The 15,736-nt window shown below is 39.2% G+C and overlaps 1 protein-coding gene across 1 annotated transcript in view; it reads left to right on the forward strand.

The window, feature by feature from the left end:
* Positions 1 to 15,736, forward strand: part of LOC131688858 (uncharacterized) — a 708,198-nt gene that overhangs the window by 630,684 nt on the left and 61,778 nt on the right. The window contains exon 12 of the mRNA XM_058973432.1: positions 2,999 to 3,137. Coding sequence (XP_058829415.1) covers positions 2,999 to 3,137 — 139 coding nt within the window. The remainder of the gene's footprint in view (positions 1 to 2,998; positions 3,138 to 15,736) is intronic.

The following is a 15,736-nucleotide window of genomic DNA, read 5'->3' on the forward strand; positions in this document are numbered from 1 at the left end:
CACACACATACATACACACATACACACACACATACAGACTTTTTCCGATCTCGACGAACTGAGTCGAATGGGATATGACACTCGGCCCTCCGGGCCGGGATTAGGTTGACGTTTTTCAGAGTGATTGCATAACCTTTCTATATGAGAAAGGCAAAAATGTGCAAAATCCAAAAACGTGAATCTTCGTCAAATTTTTTTTTGTGTTTGCATCAAATCTCGACGTTTTATGCACCTTGAATACATTTAGCATCAAAAATAAAAATTCTATTTTTAATTTTTCCTATAGTTTTTATGCGAAATTTCTGTGTGGCCGCACTCTGAAACCCGTAATTCCGGAACCAGAATTCCGATCAATCCAAAATTCAATAGCAGCCGATGGGAAGGTTGCATCTTTCATTTGAGACTAAGTTTGGGCAAATCGGTCCAGCCATCTCTGAGAAAAATGAGTGACATTATTTGACACATACGCACATACATACACACACACACATACACACACACATACACACACACATACATACACACATACACACACACATACAGACTTTTTCGATCTCGACGAACTGAGTCGAATGGGATATGACACTCGGCCCTCCGGGCCGGGATTAGGTTGACGTTTTTCAGAGTGATTGCATAACCTTTCTATATGAGAAAGGCAAAAATGTGCAAAATCCAAAAACGTGAATCTTCGTCAAATTTTTTTCGTGTTTGCATCAAATCTCGACGTTTTATGCACCTTGAATACATTTAGCATCAAAAATAAAAATTCTATTTTTAATTTTTCCTATAGTTTTTATGCGAAATTTCTGTGTGGCCGCACTCTGAAACCCGTAATTCCGGAACCAGAATTCCGATCAATCCAAAATTCAATAGCAGCCGATGGGAAGGTTGCATTTTTCATTTGAGACTAAGTTTGGGCAAATCGGTCCAGCCATCTCTGAGAAAAATGAGTGACATTATTTCACACATACGCACATACATACACACACACACACATACACACACACATACACACACATACATACACACATACACACACACATACAGACTTTTTCCGATCTCGACGAACTGAGTCGAATGGGATATGACACTCGGCCCTCCGGGCCGGGATTAGGTTGACGTTTTTCAAAGTGATTGCATAACCTTTCTATATGAGAAAGGCAAAAATGTGCAAAATCCAAAAACGTGAATCTTCGTCAAATTTTTTCGTGTTTGCATCAAATCTCGACGTTTTATGCACCTTGAATACATTTAGCATCAAAAATAAAAATTCTATTTTTAATTTTTCCTATAGTTTTTATGCGAAATTTCTGTGTGGCCGCACTCTGAAACCCGTAATTCCGGAACCAGAATTCCGATCGATCCAAAATTCAATAGCAGCCGATGGGAAGGTTGCACCTTTCATTTGAGACTAAGTTTGGGCAAATCGGTCCAGCCATCTCTGAGAAAAATGAGTGACATTATTTGACACATACGCACATACATACACACACACACATACACACACATACACACACACATACATACACACATACACACACACATACAGACTTTTTCCGATCTCGACGAACTGAGTCGAATGGGATATGACACTCGGCCCTCCGGGCCGGGATTAGGTTGACGTTTTTCAGAGTGATTGCATAACCTTTCTATATGAGAAAGGCAAAAAGATTTTCAATTGGATGAATGCCATAATTTTACAATAAGAAACCTGTTCCAGAGCACTCTCAGTAAGCATCTCAATTCTTGACACACTGAAACAATATATAAAGACAAATACCCGACGGGAATGTTTGGATAACAAGTTAAAATTTGTGCCGCATAATTCACCCCTAACAATCATCCAATTTACTCCTGGGGGTGAATTCACCCTCGGTTGAAAACCACTGGGTTACACGTTAATCGTAGTAGCCGAGCACATCGGATGGCATAAATGGATGACAAAAATAGTAAAAATCGCTAATTTTTCGGTAATATAATGTTGTTTAGGCAACCAATTTGTAAGGAGCTTTATGAGCTACAGGGCGTCTCCATATTCCTATTTTCAAAAACATAGATATAATAACTTCGGCGCGAAAATGCGCAAGATGAGGACTATATATCTTGAAACTACACTAAATTTAGAGACAGATTCATGATAAGTGACCCATGGGAGACCATCTCAAAAATTGGAAGACGTATAAAGATAAATTACTGAATTTCTTAATTGCTTTTTCTTGATTCGGAACAAACGTATATCATCATTATAACTCCACTATTACTAAATGGATTGTTGTCCTCACCAATAGAAGACAAAAGATAAGCCTGTACTTCTAGTTTTTCGATCTTTATATTTCACACCCTTGCTCTCACTCTAAAATTTACAGGCACGTTACGGGTGAATAAGGTTAATTGTTGACGAGGGACTTTGTAGCAATACATTGTGTTTCACAATACTATAACACGAATTATCGTGGACAGAATTTGCTTACGCCGCTGATGTTCTTCCGACTTCCCCTCCCAAGGTTGCACAATTGCTAGTAAAACACAATATAAACAGTACACATCAAACTAATTTCACCCAAAATATCAATAGAAAAAAAGTTACAGCAATTTGAAAGTGATGTGATTTGATTCCGTTCACCCTTGAAAAAAAGCCAGCTTACTGTTTGATTGCTGCTCTACATTTACTGAAAGAGTGTTTGAATTTGATTGTTAATTTGATTTGTTCAACCAAACGGATGTTCAGTAACGACTATGTTCGCCTTGTATATGTGTAGGATCTTCTAAGAACGTCTAATAACAGGATACCATCTTTCCTGAGACGCTCACTAGATGCAATCATTGCGCTGCGCTGCTGTAGCGAACATATATCATAATTTATATCTTTTCCTAGATATCATCCTCATTCTTACTAACACTGTATACTATCATTTTTTCCCTGCTTCTGTCTATCACCACTGTTCTTTTTTACGCAACGTGTAACGACGTCAACACTGGCTACCATCAATAACAACAGTGGAAGTGCTGTTCCTGGCGTGGGGCGTCCGCTTGTGCATCATGGTGCGAAAGGCTCCGTCCGAGTTTAATGAAAGTCGATTCATTTCGATGGCAATCTACAACGAATTCCTTCTGACGTGCTTCCTCAACGTGTCCATGTAAGTACAATTTGTTTGCTTCTCCTACATATTCCTATATGTGCTGTGTATCTCTTCGTGGTTGGAAACTTGTATGCATTCAGTCCACTGGATATGGATATTGCGGACAGGATAACGAAGATATGTTTCCAGAGAAAATCTATCCTTGAAGCTATTGGCGAAGGTTGTTAGTTTTTTTTTCTTTTTGATTTTTGTTTACTGATATCCACCATCGTTTTCATTGATTGTGCACGTTTTATAGACTGTCAGATCAAACATAAGAAACCGACCGTGTGCTCCGCGTTTGACCAGGACCTATTGAGATCACGAAATGCCCATTTTAAACCATGCTTGGCAATGTAGTTTTACTTTCTAGCGGGATTGGAGGTATACAAAAATCGACGTTTTTCATCTTGCGGGATAATTAAATACCGTATCATACAGAAAATCGACACTTAGTCACCAAATACAGCTTTTCAAGATTCGATCGAAAATTGTTTTATTTTCATGGCAGTGATGCTGGCTGTACAGAGACGTCTTCCATGACAGGGGGCTGAAAGAACAATGAAAAACTTTTTACCTTGTACTACGCCGGTGTAGTGAAAAAAAAGAATTAGACTGATTACATCCAAGTTTGAATGAATGGAGCACCGACTACGCCGGTGGAGTGCACTGTCAAAAACGAAAATGCTATTAAACAGTTCTGGCAGGATAGTGTGGGCATGTGCATATCTGTTAAACAAAAGCATTATGACCGCTGATTACAGTGGTAATTGTTGGCTTTTCCACAATGAAAAGATACCTCCATGTCTGACGTTTTCGTCTACTATATGAAGAAGTCACTCGCGCAGGTACGCTCTCAGCTAGGGTACTCAATCACAACGGTTAGAGCGAATGATGTCGCGCAACATGTCATTCATCTCTCTTGCAGCCATTAGAGGGGCTGCCAGGCTTAGACAATGTAAATGTCAGATCGAATGATATTGCAAAACTTTAAATTTTCTCGGTATCATAGTCGTACTTAGCTAGAAATGTTCTTTTTACTTTTTTCCTTTTTTATTTCGACTATGTTAGTCACATTTTCCTTTTTACATTTTAGCGACATGGAATGGTAATTAGAGCCATAGTACTCAAGTAAGAGCAAGGATGTGAAGTATACAGATCGGCAAACTAGAAGTGGCAGGCTCATTAGAACAGGCTTAATATCTTACGGGCTTAACTTTTGTCTTCTGCTAATGAGGGTCGAGCTTAGGCAGCATAACTACGAATCACTCGAGTTCACAGTATGTCTCCTGGCCTAGACAGACTTGTCCATCTTTACAGAGATGAACAGCAGCAATCATCATTGATTGATGCTAATCATCGACAGGTTTTCAGTGGTGATCTTGCGTGGTTTTCCTTTGGTCGGTTCTCACGGTAAAGATGGACAAGTCTGTCTATGCGATGAGACATGCTGTGAACTCGAGTGATTCGTAGTTATGCTGCCTAAGCTCGACCCTCATTAGCAGAAGACAAAAGTTAAGTTATTAAAGATTGAAAAATCCAGTTAAACCGCACTGATTTACCGGAAATACTTGTCTTGACTTTCTACTGCGGTTAAAGTTTGTCGTGTATCTAAAAAGGTAGTCTTATTAATTAATTTGTCAAGATGGGTGGTTAGCTAAACTTTCGTGTCTATAGGTCATAGTGTGCTTTGTTTCTTAAGCCCTAGTAGGCGGGGGATCAAGATTTTCAAAACTGTTCATATTGCTGACAGAACATAATATTCGGATTTACGCATTATTCATAGCTCTTACAATTCGAATTGACTACAAAATGGCGAATTTTTTAACTAAAATTTATATTTCATTGAAAAGTTATTAAAAAAACAAAAGTAGGATAAAGTGTGCCCACTCTCCTCTAGTAAAAGTGAGAAAAGCTAAAAACGGAAGCGCACGAAACATACAAAGTAAAACAGGATAAAAAGGTAACATTATAAAAGTTAAAAGTTGCTGTAGGTAAGGGATTCAAAACATGTGGCTTATTTGCCAATTACTGTGAAGTTAAGCCGCCATTTCTTTTTCAACCGTGTCCGTGTGTTAAGTTCAGTCACAGTTTGCGCCCGGCCAGAAAGCCGCACAAGTCGGTGCGACGGATGCTTCGTCGGCATTGTTGGGCACTGGATTGAAATACGGAACCGATGGGGTCCCAACTCGACTGTGAATTGCCAGTCACCAAGCGATCAGTCATTGGAACTTCGTCTAAAGCAGCCACAATGAACGTTATCTCCAGCGGTCAACAGCTACCTGTCAGGACTATCATAGCTATTTCTGCACCAATAAGATAAGAATCGCTATAATATTATCTTTCCCTATCTGGGTGGTTCTACCAACGGGCAATGGCCCCAAAGGTTTCGAAACAAAAAAGCAATCGGTAAGACGTTGTTGTTTGATTGTACGCCGGTGCAAGCGTAAATCAAATAGTTCGGTCGATAAATGGATCGGAAATAACAGGCTTGGGAAAGTGATAAACTGACGTATACATCTGCCCGGATGAAATACAAGTGCCGAGTCAAAAAATATGATTAAAAAGAATCCAGTAATGTCAATGAGGTTCATGGCATGGGTAATTGGGTCAATCCGGCGAGTTATGACGAAAAACTTTCGATAGAAGTCGTATGCGCTACGCAGAGGCCAACTAATGAATACTAAAACCAAATCACGGCGATTGTAGAAAGCCAAAAAGCACCTGAGTTGGTTGAAGCACCCACTTCAGGAGAATCCTTTAACATTTTTATGATGAATGAGTAACTATAACTAGACAGTAGTCAGGTTTATATCGTCGTGCCAATCAATTTTCCGCCTCATGTGATGCTTCTAGGCATAGTCTCTAGAGATCTTCACATTTATTTAATCAGGGATTGAAGATGACAGTCGATTTAGACTTTAAAGTTCTGTGGGATGTTTCTGTACCATGGATGCGGATGGTTTCTGCTAGCCGTCGCACTATAAGGTGGCTAGAACAAAAAGTTGGACAAAATAGGGAAAAAAAATTTCTAACTTTTTAATCAAACTATATTTTTTAAACATTCTTCAATATTTTCTACATCGTGTACCATTGAAATGATAACTAAAAACTTTGGTCTAAATTTGTGACACACGGTCAAACATTATTAAAAATAAACACATTTTTTCTACTAAATCAGGCAATAGGAAACACTTTCTAGTAAAATTGAACAATACAATCAATGTAGTATTATTATACTAGGAAACGATGCTAATGACCTATTCTAACTACTGTAATGCTGGATATATCGAAATAAAAAAGGCAAACTATTTTGTTTTGATAAAAAAGGTAATTGTTTGTTTTGCGATTTTAGTACTATTTCGCAATTGAAAAAGTTATCAAATTAAGTCAAATTAAGATAAAAGGTTGAAAGCATTCGAAATTATCGGCTATTGTCAGTCCATCGCAAGTGGATACTCATCCGACCGCGTCCGACCGTTGGTTTAAGAGCAACTTGAAAATTGTAGTTTTTACATAATGTTTGTGCTTTTTATCAAACATTATAAGCAACTATAAGTCTTATTTAACTGAATCGCCTGCTAAGATTTCTTATCAGTTTCGTAAATTGTTTACCGTTTATAATAGTCATAAATTTTCGATGACAAACCATTACCTCCCTCCCTCCTCACCTTTTCAAACCAGCGGTAGAACTTGTAGATGAGGAACAAAGAGTCATCGAGAAATGTTAACGTTACCCATTTTCTTCAGTATACAGCAGCACTTCCGAAAAAAGTTTTTTATTGCTTTTGTTCATAGTTGATAAACTGAAAGTGTTTTCTTTTTCTTGAATTTACTATTTACCATGAGAATGAGATTCTCCTAGTAATTTTTCATCTATGTCGACACAAATATTTTCTTTGGGCGGTCATTTACATCCACACCTCAATCTTTGAACAAAACATACATACACAATGACGAACAGCATTATTGTGACTGTAATATTGAATGCATGCATACAAAGCAGCTGTTTCTGTAGTAATCAGTTAAATATCGTCTCCTTTCAAAATATTACTTTTTGCTTTGAGAAAAATAACATACAAGTTTTGGAATGATCATCAATAAAACAAGGTAATTTATGTATTGTCTCCAATGAACAAATATAATCTAGAAAATTATATTTGTTAGAAAATCGTCCTTCGAATGTTACTATAGCCATCATTCACAATGGTTTCATTTAGATTGAGTTTTTGAAGAATTATTAGAAGAAAACAAATTTCACACTGTTAGGTGGATTTTTTATGAAAAATGTGCTCAAGATCAAATATTTAAGCTTCTCTTGAATTATAATTGCAAAGAATATATAGAACAGCAGAAAATAATTTTGTCCAGGTTTTAGGCCTAGTTACCCCATAGTGCGTCGTTTCATCTGTAAACAAAATGGAACATCTTCTCAAAATGGTACAAAAAATGCAGAAATTGCTTGCGGTAAATGTTCCGGACTTTTGGAAGAACGTGATTTGGTTTCCAAGTAGTCCCGGTCTCAATCCCTTGGGTTATTTAGTGAGGGACGTTGTCGAACGGGACATTAATAGAACCCCTCATGCTTTACTTAGGTAGCCGAAAAGTAAAATCAAGGTGGGGGTGACACCGTTGGATTTAAACATGGTAAAACATGTATGCGGCAGTTTTCCGTAGTGGCCGCAACAGTCATCAAAAATAAAGGTGACTTTTTTAATTATACAGTTCAAAACTACCATACAGTATGACAGGAAATAAACCACATAACTTTTATCGCAAATATGATTGACTAGTGTAATTTTTCTAGAACATGTTATTTACTGCCAAAATTAGTCATGCATCCTGTTTACGAACTTTGTTTCGGTGCCGATTCAATCAGCTAAATACTCCGAAAATCTAAACTTATGCACTGCACGGTCCAAAAAGCATTAGCAGATCGATTAGATAACCAATTTTTAATAGTCTGTAACACGATGGACGATACTGCAATCAGAATTGGATTTATAGTTGGGGGTTATTTCTACCATTCGATGATATCTTAAACCTGCTTTACAAATATCGTTCTGTCTTGCAACAAACTGCTCAATAATTTATAGCTATCAATACAGCACAGGGAAGATATCGTATTTTAGCGCTTACTCTTACTTATTCGATATTAATTTTAACAGTAGTGCTAGAGCAGTACAGGCTATCCATGCGCTACGATCCAGTTTTATAAATTTAGAAATAGCTCCGCTACCCTATCTGTTAAAAATAAATTCTCGGTTTGAAAACCACACGATTCGCACAACGGTGTTCCATTTATAGTTATTATCATAAAAAAAGGTTTATTGGAAGTAAAAGCACCAAGTGGATAAATTCGACATTATCCACAAAGCACCCAAACTTCTAAGCAGTTTTAGTGAAAGAACGCCGTTGCACGTCTCTTTCTGGGGTGTTAGCCCAAGGATATGGCCTCCTGCTGAAGCGATTCAAATTAAGATATGTTCCATGTTTGGCTTGTATTCCGGTTCTAGAAATAACTGCTATGAATCAGCAATGTCATCACTGTTCGCGTCATTGAAAACGGTCTTGATGTCTATCGTTATTGATGTGCAATGTCAATGTCAATGTTAGCTATTTCCCATATGTCTGCCGAATACGCTCGGAAAACTGCTGGAAAGAATCATTCTTAACAGGCTGACAAAATGCATGAAGGATTAGCGCGGACTGTCCACGATGCAGTTTGGATTCCGCAAAGGACACTGGAAGCAATCCGGACAGTGCTTGAGAGTGTTGAGAAGGCAGCTAAACGGAAGCGAAGAGGAAATCGATACTGCACTTTGGTTACGATAGATATGTGAAGAATGCATTAGCAGCGCCAACTAGAGAGCCATCGACGCAGCGCTGCACAGAATGACGGTCCTCGACTATCCAGACCCAATGCTGAAAAGCTACTTCCAGAGCAAAATGCTGCTGTACGAGACGAACGAAGGACAGAAGTCAAAGCAAGTCACAGCGGGAGTTTCTAAGGGCTCCGTTGTCGGTCCAACTCTTTAGAACGAAACGTACGACGGGGGCTTAACACTGCAGCTGCTCAGGAAAGTGAAAATCGTGAGATTCGCGGATGACGTGTATTTAAAGGTGATGGGTGAGAAACTTTAAGAGCTGGTGGTGCCGGTGACGGAGACAATAGACGCGATCGAGAACTGAATGAGCGGGGTCAAGCTGCAGATAGCTCACGACAAAACGGAGGTGTTTGTATTGTCTGTATTGTATATTGTCTTCGACTAAAAATATTACATCGCACAGACTACTATAACTATAATCTAACTATAAACTAACTATTTGTAATTTGAAAGATTCTTTGCTTATACTAAAATCAAAGAGATGATAAACATTGTTGAAAAGCTGCCAGCAAACATCTAGCGGATTATCCTGGCCGTATAGCGTGCGATGTGTTGAGCGCCGGAAAAAAATCATTTCTCCGGAAAGACCTTCCCGGAACGTTGAAATCAAGCTTTGCTAGCAGCGCAGGGGAATCTATGTTGTCGGCAAGCAAGTCGAAGATGAAGAGTCGTTGCAGAAAAATTCGCCTATTTCGCTGCGTGGAGAGATTGATGAGAGCGCAGCGTTCTTCCTATGGAGGTAGCAGTAATCGATTTTGCCAGAACAGCCGACGAAGGACAAACCTGATGAAATTCTTCTGTACCCGTTCGAGACGATTAATGTGGACGATGTGATACGGGGCCCAAATGGTAACTCCGTATTCCAGAACACTGCGTACCAGTGCGATGTATAGAGATTTAAGACAGTAAACATCATTTAAATCACAAGTGTTGCGCTTGATGAGTCCGAGTACAGCATAGGATTTAGCTATGACAGAAGAAACATGTGCGGTGAACCGTAGTTTACAATCGAGAGTGATACCTAGATCTTTGACTGATGCGACTCGTTGTACAGGAGCAGAACACATCAGGTATTCGAAAACAATGGGCGATCGAACTCGTGCGAAAGTAATTATGCTGCATTTCTGAATGTTCACAGTCATGCCGTTTCCGTCACACCAATCCATAACCCTTTCGAGGTCCATTTGCAATGCGCAACAGTCCACCATAGTTGTTATAACACGATACATTTTCAAATCATCTGCAAACATGACTTTAGATGACGACAATTCACTGCAGAGGTTGTTCACGAAAAGTACAAAAAGAAGAGGTCCAAGATGACTTCCTTGAGGAACGCCCGATGTAATATGCAATGGATCTGAGAGTGTAGTTCCAAGTCGCACAGAAGCACTGCGATTTGAAAGGTACGATGAGATCCAATTTGTCAGCCAGTCCGGAAATCCATTGCGCCTTAGTTTTTCTACAGCAAGTTGATGAGGAACACGATCGAAAGCTTTCGAAAAATGAACATACACCGCATCGATCTGTTGTCGTTTTTCCATCTTGTCAGCTCATGAGGTTAGTAGTTGTAGAGCGTTTTCTCACAAAACCATGCTGATCGGAGCTGATGATGTGTTTTACGGCGGGATAGATAACATCTAACAACATGCTCTCGAAGATTTTTGGGAGGCAGCTTAGAATAGAAATCCCTCTGTAATTTGTGACATCGTGTACATTACCGGTTTTGTGGATAGGGCTAATCACAGCCTTTTTCCACTTAGTAGGAAAACTATTTTCAGCGAGGGAACGATTGAAAAGTATAGATGCCGTTAGAGCCGGTAGAGTGTTGTTAGTCAGCAACTGCAAAGCGGTTCAGCGGATGTAGATCGACGTCGGAGGCACGTGATCGCGTCGAAGCGTGCAATGAAGTAATTAGGTGTGATCATCGCCGACCGGTTGAGTTTCATCAACCACGTTAAGTCTGCTGTCTAGTGTTTCGTCATGGATACCACCATATGGGGTTTCTGTCTGTAGTGTGGCGCTGAAAATCAAACGCAACCGCAAAAAGCAGAACAGGGTGTTCTAGTTGATGGACGTACGAGTCGCGAGTACGTACAGAACAATATCGTCGGAAGCAGTATGCATTACCGGCGGTATGATCCCAATCTGCATCATCCTGGAGGAAGATATCGAGTGCTACAATCGAAGAAACACCAGAAACGTGAGGAAGGTAGTGGCGAGGTGACAGCAGGAATGCAGAGAAAGGAAGCTGGACCTACCGGCTCATCCCAAACCTGTCGACGTGGGGTAATAGAACGGCTGATAAAGAAAGTATCTTCATCGGTTCGGGAACGCAACATCAACGAGCATGCCCGAGGTTCGAAGTGACACGCTTGAAGCTTGCGTGAAACGAGAGGACCGGACATCATCCCGGACAAGCGATGGAAACACAGGCACGCGGTCAATAGAGTGCAATTAGTCCCGAAACACTCTCCGCCGGAGTAGGCCAGAGACTAAACGAGTACATTGCGACAGAGAACCTGGTATGAGTTGTCGGGACGCCAGCAAATCGGACGCCACGCTCCACTAGGGATCGCCTCACCGCCACGGCACTGGTTGGCCCGAAAGAAATATAGCGAGAACCAAAGAAGGATCGGTATCGGGTAAATTTCTTTCGCCGGGGAGCTCTCCGTCGGCGCTAACTAGAGTCAACGCCGGGCACTAGACTGAGTAGACCGCGACGATACAACACCAGTCGCGGATCATCGGTGCACCAGCAAACCGAATGCCCTGCTCCATTGGAATCGCCGAACTGACCTTGGCACCTGGTTGGTTGACTCGGTTGCGGGAGAACTTTTCTCGCCGGGGAAATCTCCATGGGAGTAAGCTAGGTCCTTCGTCGAGGACGTTCGCCGAGTAGTTCGCAAACAAGTCGAGAGCTGAATAGCTCACCAAGAAAGTGGTGCTAATACTCGTAAAGTGCAGTTTGATCACAAAACGGGTACGTATTAACTCAGTGGCCAGTATTGGGCTTCAAATTTGAAGTCGGAAACATAGAAATGACCTTTCAAATAAAAATATTTTCGTTCACGAACCAACTGTTGCAATTAGGAACGATTATTTAAAATATTAAAATGATCGGTACATTGGTTCCTGAGATTGCGGAATAATCGAGTATTGCAGGAGCGGGCTACAATTAATTGTAACTATTGTTTTTTACTGATGTGTTAATCGTAGGATCATTCGCCTCATTTTTTCGGGCTAGAAAAAATTCCAAACCTCTGCGCGGTGTTGGGAATCAAATCCAGGTGAGCTGCGTAGAAGACAATCGAGTTACCGGCTACGCTATGCCTGCCCCTTGATAATTCTAGTTGTAGAGCTTTGATTCAGATAAAATTTTCAGAAAATTTCCTTAAATATTTGTACTCCTAGAGTATCTGGTTAATATTATTTTTTAAAAGAAATTTTATTTAAATATATTTGTAAGAAGCGACCAAGAAATGCAGAACGTCAAAGCGGTAGTTTCGGTGGTACATGTTAGGTTAGTTCTGTTTCCGAATATTTGTTTTACAATCATGATTTTAAAGAGGCAGAAACATTTATTAACATTTATTTTCTCGAAAATTAACCCAGAGGTGTATAACAGCACACCGAAGTATATGGCTGACATCGGTTTAAAAGTGTATGTGTTTTGTGAATCTATATTGGCCTTAATGCGATTATTTAAATAATGCTTTAAAATGGCGAAACAAATCATTTGCCCAACAGTTTCCTGGAAAATCCACATAAAGCTGTGAAATAACATAAAGAATAAGCAGAGTTCATTGCTTTAATTGCATATTTTGTTTTATATACAGGATACATTGATTTCAATTCGTTTGTTTTCCAAATATAATTTCATAGATTTTTTTAAGTCTACCCAGAGGTAGCGGAACATGAGGAGACTTGACCAGGTTTTCAACTAAACCTTCATAAATCTCTAAAAAAAATCAATCCTCCAAAAGTCATTAAGATATACTGTGCAAACGTATTGTACGTGTTCATGATTTTTTCGCAGAATTTTTAATTTACTTTTTCAAATGCTATGAAAATTTTACTGCCTTTTTATTTTGGTTAAGTCTCCCCACTGCGGGGGACTTGACCAAGAGAATTTTGAAAAATCAGAACAAAAAATAATGACATAAAATATACTGTTATCCTTTTCTTCATGTAGTCGAGATCCTTCGGTAGCAGTAAAAAATTTAAAAGGGTTGCATTTCATTAATTGCGATTTTTTAATTGCATTTCATTTAAAGGACCAACTGTACTGCTTCCATGGCGTGTTCATATGTCACGAAATCAGCCATATTACTTCTATCTTTGTTTATTCGTACTAAACGATATAGACTGATGTTTGAGTTAGGATTTTTTTTTATGACGTGATTAATACTAACTTACTGTCACTTGGTCAAGTCTCCCCATTGAATTTTGGTCAAGTCTCACCATCATTAGTTATTACGATCAATGCAGTGCAAACTTTATTAGTAACTATTCCAATGCTCCGATTTATGTAAAATCATTTCACTGCTTCATAAAGAATAAGATGGTATATGACTACTTTAAAAGTAATTATTAGTCGAGTAGATATGTCCATACAAAGTTTAATAAAAAATTACATAATTTAACTCAAATTTATTAATTGCGGAACATTTTCTATATGGAAAGGTTTTTCATTCCAAACTTTTAAAATTAGTTTGAGGAATCGAAACAAGTACAAAAATATTTTTGAAAATTTTTTAAGAACTTAATAGAACACGTCATAGCCAATAATACAATTCTGCACTTGGTCAAGTCTCCCCGTGTTCCCCTATAGAATAACGGGCTGAATCTAGCGACGCTTTAGCTTGGATGATTTTTTTTAAAACAACTGTGAAAGAAACACCGCGTTCACCATTTCCCCCATCCCCATTCTCTCGAACTGCATTGCATAAATTGAATTTACAATTCCATTAGGACTCGTTGGGTGTTTGGGTGCGGGTGGCAATGCAACTAAAAGGGAGAAAATAGTTTCTCGCTTCCGCTCCGAACAGGAATAAAACCAATCCAAGCTACACAACATAGCATTGCTGGTAGGTAATTGTCATTTCGTTGCAGCTGGTGTGTGGTTGGCGGGGAACCACGGGGGGGGGGGGGCGAGGAGTTGGAGAGTTTCCACTTTCCTTTTATTCCATAAAGCAGATGTTCGACAAAGATATTGTAGTTCATACAAGGAGCAAAGGCGAAAAACCAATGCGCAAACAGCGCCTCCACCGCTGCTGCTTGCCTTGTAAGCACATAAATCGAGGAAACCATTAGTGGATGGGAAAATTCTTATTGAGCCAGAAAATAGAAGGCAGTGAATGAAAAAAAACGGATTTACGATGAATATGGTTGTAAATATTTGATCGTGTTTGGGATGCTTCGAACATCCACCGACGCTTTTTGACCCAGTCAAGAATAAAAGGCTAAAGATTAATTGTAATGGGATAAGGAGAAGTGTTAGGAACGTTACGACCACAAATAAACGTTCATTGGATTGAATAGCATTCTGTGCTAGTGGAGAATATGTTGTTGGAGCAGGGGCAATCGGAATAGCCACACACAATAATGGGATAATGGTCTACAATTACCAGCAACCGCACAAAGGATTCATGGGCATTAATAAAATCTCAATCGGAGCCAGGTTTGCGAAGAATCGACTTCTCTGCGATCTATGTTGGCAATTAACTTGTGCCGGTACCTTTTGTGTATTACACATATAACCATGTTGTCATTAGATCAATGATGTGGTGCAATGATTACACGGCTAGCACAGTCGCAATCATAATGGAAATGAGTAGCATGGTTGGTACTTGTGAAGGAGAACTTTCTTGTTATAACTTAGCTAACTTAGTTATTTGTTTTTAATAATTGGAATAGGTTATGGAAATAGAAGAGAATGGGGAAAGACGTTTAGGTTTTTGAATAGCGATTTGTGTTTCTACTCTGAAATTTTATTAGGACTGTTTGTTCCACGCATGTTTCTGGCCTTAGGGCCCTCACAATCGTGAATCCGGCCATAAACCTTTGCCAAGGCATGGTATAATCATGATATTTAAAATCTTTACGTTGCTGTGTGATTTCATGCGAATAGTATTTTGAGGCTAATCCAATTTAATGCACTGAATGAAACCGAATTGACCTGGTCGATAGCAGTTTAAATCTTTTGCTATTGAACAATTTCTACCGTGGTAGCCATTATTACAATGGAATTTTAATAACTTGGCACTTCTCAGCAATATTAGGGGAACCGGGGGCAAGTCCGACACTTTAAGTGCAATCATTTTTCTAAAATGCCATAGAGCTCCTAAAATCGCATATTCTGTTCATAATCCTTGTTTCGCCGGTTCTTAACCAGATACAATTTTATCAGTTTAAAAAAATTGGATTCATGAAAATTATTGGTTGCCATAAAATCCAGAAAAATGACATTTTGAAAACGCTGCGGGTAAGATCGACATCCCAAAGGGGCTTTCTTTTAGTCCAATTTTTTTCATTGAAGAATCTGTTGTGTATGTGTGATATAGTGTAATTATGTGTACATTAGTATGTGTGATTCAAATGCTTGCTTTCTGGAGTTTCATTGCGTAGCAAGAGGAAAAGCATTCGAATGCGTGGTATTATGAATAAATAATATTTAACGCTTGGTTTTTGCAATGGTATAGTTTTTCTCAGGTAATCTTTTCGATCTTT

This window comes from Topomyia yanbarensis, chromosome 3, assembly GCF_030247195.1.
Source record: "Topomyia yanbarensis strain Yona2022 chromosome 3, ASM3024719v1, whole genome shotgun sequence".
NCBI classification, from domain to species: domain Eukaryota; kingdom Metazoa; phylum Arthropoda; class Insecta; order Diptera; family Culicidae; genus Topomyia; species Topomyia yanbarensis.